This window comes from Colobus angolensis, unplaced genomic scaffold (genome assembly GCF_000951035.1).
Source record: "Colobus angolensis palliatus isolate OR3802 unplaced genomic scaffold, Cang.pa_1.0 Scaffold28, whole genome shotgun sequence".
NCBI classification, from domain to species: Eukaryota; Metazoa; Chordata; class Mammalia; order Primates; family Cercopithecidae; genus Colobus; species Colobus angolensis.
In genome coordinates, this window is record NW_012116043.1 from 6,060,172 (window position 1) to 6,070,622 (window position 10,451).

At 48.8% G+C, this 10,451-nt stretch overlaps 2 protein-coding genes across 2 annotated transcripts in view; one reads left to right on the plus strand and one right to left on the minus strand.

The window, feature by feature from the left end:
• The window catches only part of LRRC43 (leucine rich repeat containing 43), a 34,668-nt gene that overhangs the window by 23,640 nt on the left and 577 nt on the right, over window positions 1-10,451 (minus strand). The window lies entirely within an intron of this gene.
• IL31 (interleukin 31) lies at window positions 4,851-7,008 on the plus strand. The gene is made up of 3 exons (XM_011948498.1): window positions 4,851-4,885; window positions 5,051-5,196; window positions 6,297-7,008. Exons 1-3 carry the CDS (start codon window positions 4,870-4,872, stop codon window positions 6,624-6,626), a joined length of 492 nt encoding a protein of 163 aa, XP_011803888.1. The 5' UTR covers window positions 4,851-4,869; the 3' UTR covers window positions 6,627-7,008.

The window sequence follows — 10,451 nt, forward strand, 5'->3', positions numbered from 1 at the left end:
TTGCTGTCTCGCCCAGGCTGGAATGCAGTGGCGCAATCTTGACTCACTGCAACCTCCACCTCCTGGGTTCAAGCAATTCTCCTGCCTCAGCCTCCTGATGGCTGGGATTACAGGCACATACCACCACACCTGGCTAATTTTTTGTATTTTAGTAGAGATGGGGTTTCACCATGTTGGCCAGGATGGTCTCGACCTTCTGACCTTGTGATCCACCTGCCTCGGCCTCCCAAAGTGCTGGGATTACAGGTGTGAACCACCGTGCCCAGCCTTCTTTTTCTCTTGAGAGTGCCTTCTCCATGTTCTAGATTAAATCATCTTCTTGTCCTGTTAATGGAGGCACGTCCCAGGGCTCCATGCTTGACTTCCACACCTCACACTGCTCATCTCTTACTGGCTTATAGTTTTATCTGCCACAATACCTTGATGGCACCCACATTTACGTCTGTAGTTCCTTCCTTCACACTCCAGATGCACACGTCCGATGGCCTGCTGTATGTCTTCAGCTGAGCATCCATAACGCTTCCCATTCACTGTGTCAAAAGCTGAATCAGGCCGGGTGTGTGGCTCGCACCTATAGTCCCAGCACTTTGGGAGGCCAAGGTGGGTGGATTGCTTGAGCCCCAGAGTTCAAGACCAGCCTAGGCAACAGAGCAAGATCTTAATTCTACAAAAAGTTAAAATTAAAAAGTTAGCCAGGCATGGTGGTATGCTGTGTGCCTGTAGCCCCAGCTACTCAGGAGGCTGAGGCAGGAGAATCGCTTGAACCCAGGAGGTGGAGGTTGTGGTGAGCTGAGATCATGCTACTGCACTCTAGCCTGGGGTGACAGAGTGAGACACCATCTCAAAAAAAAACAAAAACAAAAACAAACAAACAAAACACAACAAAAAAAAAGTCACCTCTGGCTGGGCGCGGTGGCTCACGCCTGTAATCCCAGCACTTTGGGAGGCCGAGACGAGCGGATCACGAGGTCAGGAGATTGAGACCATCCTGGCTAACACGGTGAAACCCCGTCTCTACTGAAAAATACAAAAACTAGCCGGGCGAGGTGGCGGGCACCTGTAGTCCCAGCTACTCGGGAGGCTGAGGCAGGAGAATGGCGTAAACCCGGGAGGCGGAGCTTGCAGTGAGCTGAGATCCGGCCACTGCACTCCAGCCCGGGCGACAGAGCGAGACTCCGTCTCAAAAAAAAAAAAAAAAAAAAATCACCTCTTACGTATTTTCCCTCCTAAACATTTCTACAATCCATCCACACCTCTTCATCTCCACTGTCACTATTACCCTGTTCTCACGCCCACCTTTGGGCATGTTGATTTTGAGGTATCAGTGGGACACTGAGGTGGACATTTAGGTCTGGAGTGTGAAGGAGACAGACACTGAAGTATGAGGAATCCAGATCACGGGTGGAGTCCATGGAGCCGGGGAGAGGGGCAAAATGGATCAGGATGAAGTTGTTTCAGGAGAGGAACAAGAGGTTGTCAAGAAAGTGGAAGTGGTTGGCAATGTTTCATGCTATAGATGGGTTATGTAAAATGAAGGCTGAAACCCCGGTAAGGCTGACAACATGTGGTCTCTGGGTACTGTATTAGTTCTCTATTGCCGCCATAACAAATATCACAAACAGCAGTTTAAAACCACAAATGCAGCCAGGCGTGGTGGCTCCCACCTGTAATCCTAGGACTTTGGGAGGCCAAGGTGGGTGGATCACTTGAGGTCAGGAGTTCAAGACCAGCCTGGCCAACGTGGTGAAACCCCATCTCTACAAAAAATACAAAAATTAGCCAGGCGTGGTGGCACGTGCCTGTAATCCCAGTTACTTGGGAGACTGAGACAAGAGAATCGCTTGAACCCAGGAGGCGGAGGTTGCAGTGAGCCAAGATCATGCCACTGCACTCCATCCTGGGCAACAGAGCCACACTCCATCTCAAAATAATAAATAAATAAATAAAACCACAAATGTGGCCAGGCACAGTGGCTCACGCCTGTGATCCCAGCACTTTCGGAAGGTGAGGCGGGATTGCTTGAGCCCAGGAGTTCAACGCCAGCCTGGGCAACATGGTGAGACCCCATCGCTACAAAAAATACAAAAATTAGCCAGGCATGGTGGTGCAGGCCTATAGTCCCAGCTACTTGGGAGGCTAGGGTAGGAGGGCTACTTGAGTCTGGGAGGTGAAGGCTGCAGTGAGCTGTGATCATACCACTGCACTCCAGCCTGGATGAGAGAGCAAGATCCTGTCTATTAAACACAAACACACACACACACACACACACATTTTCTTTCTCATAGCATCTGTAGGTCAAAGTCTAGCATGCCATGGATAGATTATTTGCTCAGGAACTCACTGAACTAAAATAAAGGTGCTGGCTGGCTAGGGTTCTCGTTTAGGTCTCAGCATCTGCTTCCAAGCTCAGTGGTTATTGACCAAATTATTTCCTTCTCGTGCTTTCCACGCTGCCCCCACCATCTTTAAGCCAGCAACAGCAGGTGAGCTCTTCTCTCGCTCGGAATCCCTCTGACCTCCTCTTCTGCTTGATGGGCTCATGGGATCGTGTTGGGGTGGCCCAGGGAACCCAGGAAAATCTCTCTATTTTAGGTAAACTGAACAGTAACCATGATCACATCTACAAAATCCCTTTTGCCATGCAATGCAACATAATTATGGCAGTAAACACCCGCGGATGAAGCTCATGCCTACCATGGACTCTGCTAGAGGATTCTGATTAAATTAGTGGAGTGGTGAAAGCCATATTGTGGTGGTTTGGGAAGTAAAGAAAAAGTCAGTGGTGGCTGGCGGCAGGGGGACTTGGGAGGATGGGTGGGAGGGCTTCCTGGTGTGTCCCCTCTGTGCATCTTGGGTTCTATGGGCCGCCCAGACTGACCTCATCCCAACATGGTGAAGCTCCATCTCTACTAAAAATACAAGAATTAGCCAGGCACGGTGGTGCATGCCTGTAATCCCAGCTACTCAGCAAGCCGAGGCACGAGAATCGCTTGAACATGGGAGGCGGAGGTTGCAGTGAGCTGAGATTGTGCCACTCCACTCCTGCCTGGGCGACAAAGTGAGACTGTCTCAAAAGGAAAAAAAAAAAATGCTACTACTTATAATAAATAAAGTGCCTTAGGGCCAGACATGGTGACTCATGCCTGTAATCCCAGCACTTTGGGAAGCCAAGGTGAGAGGATTGCCTTGAGACCTCTCCAAAAAAAACAAAAGACAAAACAATTAAGAAAAGAAAAAAATAAAGTGCATCCGATCCTTTGTTTCCCTACTGAAAGCCGCCCAGCACTGCCTCGTCACATGTGGAATAAAAGCCAGGCTCTCTGTCCCAGCCTCAGGCCTCTGTGATGGGGCCGCTGCCCACCTCCCCACCACCCTCCTGTCCTCTCTCGTCACTGAGGCTGCCATGACCCTCTTCCCGTCCTAGGAACAGCATCGAGCTCATTTTCACCTGAGGATTTTGCACTCCTGTCCTGTCGCCTTAGAACACTCTTCTCCCAGGTCTTCGCACAACCGGCTCCTTCTTGTCTTTCAGTCTCTGCTTCAATGTTGTTACCTCTCAGAGAGACTTTTGCTGATCACCTGACTAAAAGTATCCCACCTGTCACTCTCCAACCGTTTCAGTGCCTTCTAGCTTATTTATGAATGTTGTTGCTATTGTCTGCCACGGCCCACTGCAATGCTGGACCCACAAGGGCAGGGACCCTGTCTAACTTCTTCGCCACTATTCCCAATACCCTAGAAAAGGGCCTGATCAAAGCTGGCACTAAAATATGAATAAGGAGGCCGGGTGCAGTCGCTCATGCCTGTAATCTCAGCACTTTGGGAGGCCAAGGTGGGAGGATGAGCCCAGAAGTTTGAGACCAGCCTGGGCAACATGATGAAACCCTGTCTCTACGAAAAAATTTTAAAACTTAGCCGGGCAGGCTGGGCGCGGTGGCTCACACCTGTAATCCAAGGTGTGCGGGTCACCTGAGGTTGGGAGTTCAAGACCAGCCTGGCGAACATGGTAAAACACCGTCTCTACTAAAAATACAAAAATTAGCTGGGTGTGGTGGCACGTGCCTGTAGTCTCAGCTACTTGGGAGGCTGAGACTGAGGCATGAGAATTTCTTGAGACCAGGTTGCGGAGGTTGCAATGATCAGGCCACTGCACTCCAGCATGGGTGACACAGCAAGACTCCATCTCAAAAAAAAAAAAAAAAAAAGATATGAACAAGGATTTCAAGCCATAACTCTGGAGCACAGCCTCTGGTTCTGGGCCCTGAGATTGCAGAGGCACGATGGAGAGTCCAGTGATGTCCAAGGACACACGGAGTTGAGATGAAGCCTTCGACCCACCACACTCACAGCAGTTACGGGGCCGTCCCTGCACACCGGCGTGGGCATATACTGCAGAAATTTCCAGAGATACCGCATTCCGCACATCTCAGGCCAGCTTCGCATTTCCTCCCCAGAAATTCCCTGTGGGTGCTGGCCTTGAACTCCTGGAAGTCACCTGCTCCTTGGTGGTACGGTTGTGTCTGTCAACCCTGGGCTTCAAAATTTTGTCTAGTCAAATCAACAGGTTCCTTCCACGAAGGAAGGCAAAGATGCATGCATGTGTCTTTTTGTGAAGTATGTGTGTGTCTGAGTCAGGCATCTGCCCACCTTGAGGGTAACCTCAGCATTTCCTTTCAGCCCTTTCACTCAGCCGTGGCCAGCAGAACTTTGTGTGTTTTCTGGAGAAAAGCTGAGTAAATGGTTTTACCATGGGCGGGACGCTGACTGCTCTTCCTCCTCACCCTGGCCCTTTATATATCTCCAGGCAGCCATGGCGAACACATCTGGCTCCAGAAGCCCCCGCCGAAGCTGGCCTTGCTCTCTCTCGCCATGGCCTCTCACTCAGGTATCGCTCTCTGGTCCTGGTGCTTCTGGAGTCTTGAGCATCATCTTATCTCACCAGGAAGATTCTGGAAGCACTGCCCCCAGGGTTGGCTCAGCACAGCTGCAGGGGGAGCCGGGTGGACAGGGGTGTGTGATGCATGCGTTCACGGCATCATTCTCTCTCCAGGCCCCGCGACGTCCGTGCTGTTTCTGCTGTGCTGCCTGGGAGGCTGGCTGACCTCCCACACGTTGCCCGTCCATTTCCTACAACCAAGTGATATACAGAAAATAGTCGAGGAATTACAGTCCCTCTCGAAGATGCTTTTGAAAGATGTGAGTGCCCTAGAGATTTCTTTTCTAAACGATTTCTTAAAAATGCCTTCCATTGCCCTCCGAAGAGGCTCATCTCTCCAGACCTGAAGCCAAGGCTGTGGCTATGCCAGGAAGGGATGGGGGCAACTAGACAGGAGAAGATGGCTTTTTTTTTTTTTTTTGAGATAGAGTCTCACTCTGTCGCCCAGGCTGGAGTGCAGTGGAGTGATCTTGGCTCACTGCAACCTCTGCTTCATGGGTTCAAGCGATTCTCTTGCATCAGCCTCCCGAGTAGCTGGGAGTACAGGCACATGCCACCACGCCTGGCTAATTTTCATATTTTTAGTAAAGACAGTTTCTCCATGTTGGCCAGGCTGGTCTCGAACTCCTGATTTCATGATCCACCCACCTCAGCCTCCCAAAGTGCTGGGATTACAGGCATTAGCCACTGTGCCCAGCCAAGATAGCTTTGATCAAACGAACAAATACCCAAACTTGGAAGCAATTCATGAAATTGGCATTACCCTTCTCATCTGCCTTGGCATTTAGAGTAGCCTTGGCTTTTATAAAAGGCAGAGGCTATTACCAACCAAAGATGACTGGGCAGTTCAGGTTGATAAGGTGCTGCTGGCAATTTGGTCTGACTCAAAAATGGTTAGTCCTTAGAAAGAGGGCAGGGAGGGAGTGGTCCAGACTCCTTGGTTGGTTTGGGAAAACTCTCCCCTGTATCTTGGTTGCCTTTCTGGACAAGCCTAACACTCTCCTCTATAAGTGGGGCGTACGTGGCTTTAACACAGAGTACAAAGGGCGGAAGTCCATGGAAGGCCAGATGTGCTGCAGTTTCCACCACGCTGAGCACGTGAGAGTGGGTTCTGGAAGGCTGGGGAGGCCTCAGCTGGATGGGTCAGTGGTTCTGAGCACAGGCTTCAGGACTGCAGCCACCTAAGCTCTAGTTTCATCTGGAGATGGGGTTAGTGATGGCATAGCCTCATAGGGTTGTGACATTGATCAGATAAATATATCCACCAGGCGTGTTGTGGAGGAAGCATGCAAACATTCACTGTCAGGACTTGCCGCTGTTATTGCAAACCCAGCACTCACCATTTCTCCTCATTCCACAGGTGGAGGAAGACAAGGGGGTGCTCGTGTCCCAGAATTACACGCTGCCGTGTCTCACCCCTGACGCCCAGCCGCCAAACATCATCCACAGCCTAGCCATCCGGGCATATCTCAAGACAATCAGACAGTTAGACAACAGATCTGTTATTGATGAGATCATAGAGCACCTCGACAAACTCATATTTCAAGATGCACCAGAAACAAACATTTCTGTGCCAACAGACACCCATGAATGTAAACGCTTCATCCTGACTATTTCTCAACAATTTTCAGAGTGCATGGACCTTGCATTAAAATCATTGACTTCCGGAGCGCAGCAGGCCACCACTTAAGGCCATCTCTTCCTTTCAGAATGGCAGGAACTTAAGGAGCCTTAAAAAGATGACCGACAGCTAAGTGTGGGAACTCTGCCGTGATTCCTTAAGTACATTTTTCCAATGAATAATCTCAGTGACCCCTCAGATGGGCTACTCCTGGGAGGGCTGAGATGTAAATTTGTGAATTACCTTGAAAAACATTAGGTTATTGTTATTAGTCTTGGTATTTATGGAATGCTTTTCTTCAGGAGGCTTAAACCTTACTTATTATACACTTGTGAGGGCAGGAGGTGGCAGTTATGTTAATTTATTGATATTTATTGTACTAAAAGTTGTTAATGCTCCCTGGGGGAGCCCTTGGAATCTATTTAATAAATTATATTGAATTTTTCTCATAATCTGTCATGCGTTTTGTGAGGGGCTTGACATTGGCAAATGGGACTCCAAGCTGGGTAGCGTTGTGGCAGCGGGCGGATGGACATGCTCTAGAAAGAGGTATCACTTTACTACTGTCATATCTTCCCACTGGACAGGCTCAGTAAAAAATAATGACCCTGAACTGGGCACTGTGGCTCACACCTGTAATCTCAGCACTTTGGGAGATAAAGGCAGGAGGATCACTTGAGCCCAGGAGTTCAAGACCAGCCTGGGCAACATAGTGAGACCCCATCTCTATTTCAAAAAAGAAAGAGAAAAAAACTAATGACCTTGGCGGGGCATGGTGGCTAGTTTCATCTGGAAATGGCAATGGTGATGGCCACAGCCTCATAGGGTTGTAACACAGATCAGATATCCCAGCACTTTGGGAAGCTAAGGCTGGAGGACTGCTTGAGGCCAGAGTTTCGGACCAGCCTGGGCAACATAGCAAGATCCCACCTCTAAAAAAACCAAACCAAACCAAAACAAAAAAATCAGCATGGTGGTGTGCTACTTGGGAGGCTGAGGTGGGAGGATTGCTTGAGCCCAGGAGTTCAAGGCTGCAGTGAGCTAGGACAGCACCACTCACTCCAGAGACAAAGCAAGATCTCAGGAGCAATAAATACTCATTGAGCATTTTCTTTATGCCAGGTCATGTTAAGTACCATCCTCTTTTCATAGGTAGGGAAACTGAGGCAGGAAGTCAGTCAGTCACTTGCTCAAGGCCACACAGCTATTAAGGGGTGGAGCCCAGATTCCAGCCTGGGCTTCTCCGCCTTACCCAGCCTTTGCCCCTCCCCGGGCAGTGGCTGGGTCTCACAGGCTCTCGATGCCAGGTGTGGCATGCGGCAATCTTACAGTGTCCTCTGCACAACTCCCCACTGGGTTTTCAGGGCCTAGGGGACTTCTTCATAGCCAGGTCCAAAGATTTTGTCATTTGAATCATTGTTAAGTCCATAACTGTTAAGGCTTCTTAGAGATCACCCAGACTCAAAGCCTGGTCCCTGGGCCAGCAGCAGCAGCAACAGCCCGTGGCAACATTTTAGAAATGTCAATCATCGGGTCTCACCCCAGACCTACTGAATCGGAAGGTCTGTGGGTGGAGACAGCAATCCGGGCTTTGTGGAGCCCTCCAGGGGATTCTAATACACCCTAGAGTTTGAGAACCACTAATCTTGAGTCAACCAGCACCTACATCTTCCTCTTATCTCTGGGGAAACTGAGGACCGAAGAGGTGTGGTTTGCACAAGTCCACAGTCAAGGGGGGATATGGTTAGGACTCTGAGACGTGCACTTCAGTCTTAGACTTCTCATTTTTATTCTCGCAAGTATTTCTACTGCAGTCCCCTAGCAGCTTTTTTTTTTTTTTTTTTTTTCCTTTACAGAGTTTCACTCTGTCACCCAGGCTAGAGTGCAGTGGCGCCATCTTGGCTCACTGCAACCTCCGCCTTCCAGGTTCAAGCGATTCTCCTGCCTCAGCCTCCCCTAGCTGGGATTACAGGCGCCCGCCACCACGCCTAGCTACTTTTTTGTATTTTTAGTACTTTCAGTAGAGACGGGGTTTCACCATGTTAGCCATGGTCTCGATCTCCTGACCTTGTGATCTGTCCGCCTCGGCCTCCCAAGTGCCGGGATTACAGGTGTGAGCCACCGTGCCCAGCCCCATAGCAGGCATTTAAGTCCCCAGATATCCTAGTCTCCAGTGACAAGGTTTTGGTGATCTTTCCAGAAAATATCCAGTGTGGTGGACTTCTCTCTCTCTTTTTGACTGTCCTACATCAGAACACCTTTACATATATTAGAAAAATTATCTAAAACTGGGAAATAAGGCAAAAAGATGACCATATGTCCTTTCAAAGAATAAGGTAAATACCCACAAGTTCACTGTGATATAAACAAATAGTTGGGCCAGGCGTGGTGGCTCACACCTGTAATTCCAGCACTTTGGGAGGCTGAGTCAGGAGCATCACTTGAGGTCAGGAGTTCAAGACCAGCCTGGGCAACATGGCGAAATCCCATCTCCACAAAAAATACAAAAACGAGCAGAGTGTAGTGGCGCACTCCTGTAATCCCAGCTACTTCGGAGGCTGAGGTATGACTTGCTTGAATCTGGGAGGCAGAGGTTGCAGTGAGCCGAGATGGCGTCACTATACTCCAGCCTGGGCAACAGAGTAAGACCCTGTCTCAAAAAAAAACAACAAAAAAAAAAAAAAAAGAAAAAGAAATGGTTGACGAGATAAATAAATGAGGGGAAAGGGACAAATGTTCCTTATAGAATTCTAATTAATAAATCATAAATACAGAGGAATGAGGGAAATAGAAAATCATCATTAGAACACCACAGTAATAACGGCCTCAGGCAGGATCCACAGAAGAATGCTGAAGTTAGCAGGTGAAACTTTAATGAGAAACAGGAAATCTGCACAGCCTCAAAGAATCTCCCTTCAAACCATGGTGTGGCTTTAACATATGTCCACAAAAATTCAATATTCCTCCCTCCAGGAGGGGGGGCTTAACTCCCCTCCCCTTGAAGGTGGGTGGGACTTGGTGACTCCCTTCTAAAGAACAGAGCACAAGAGGGAACACAGCAAGCTGGCAAGGCAGCAGGGGAGATGCGTCTCAGACATCACCTCTGGCCAGTGAGGCCACGCTTGGATATCACACACCCCTCATGTGACACAATGAGAAGGTACCTCCCTCACTTCTCTGTGATCTTCCAAAACCATCATCCCAGTCCCATCAGGAGAAAACATCTGCCAAGGCCAACCTAGGGCCATTTCACAAAATCCTTGACTGGCACTCTTCAAAAGTGTCAGGGTCATGAAAAACAAGGAAAGGCTAAGAAAATGGTAACAGATTGAAGACTAAGGAGATACAAGCACTAAGCACAATGTGGGAACCTGGACTGACTCTTGGACCAGCAAACAGACATTAATGAAAAAAATGGAGAAAATTCAGACAGCTGGTAGTTTAGTGATTGATATCCTATGAGTGTTAATCGCTTAGTTTTTATAAATATGCACAATTATTTAAGAAATTCTCACTTACGGGAAGCTGGGTGAAGGGTGTACGGGAAGTCTCCGTACTGTCTATAACTTTTCTATAAATCTAAAATTACTTAAAACAGGTCAGGTGCTGTGGCTCACCCCTGTAATCCCAGTGCTTTAGGAGGCTGAGGTGGTGGATCACTTGAGTGATCAGCTCAAGACCAGCCTGGGCAAAATGGCGAGATTCCAACATGGTGAGAGCCCACCTCTTTTTTTTTTTTTGGAGACAGAGTTTTGCCTTTGTTGCCCAGGCTAGAGTGCAATGATGCAATCTTGGCTCATTATAATCTCCACCTCCCAGGTTCAAGCAATTCTCCTGCCTCAGCCTCCCAAATAGCTGGGATTACAGGCATGCACCACCACATCCAGCTAATTT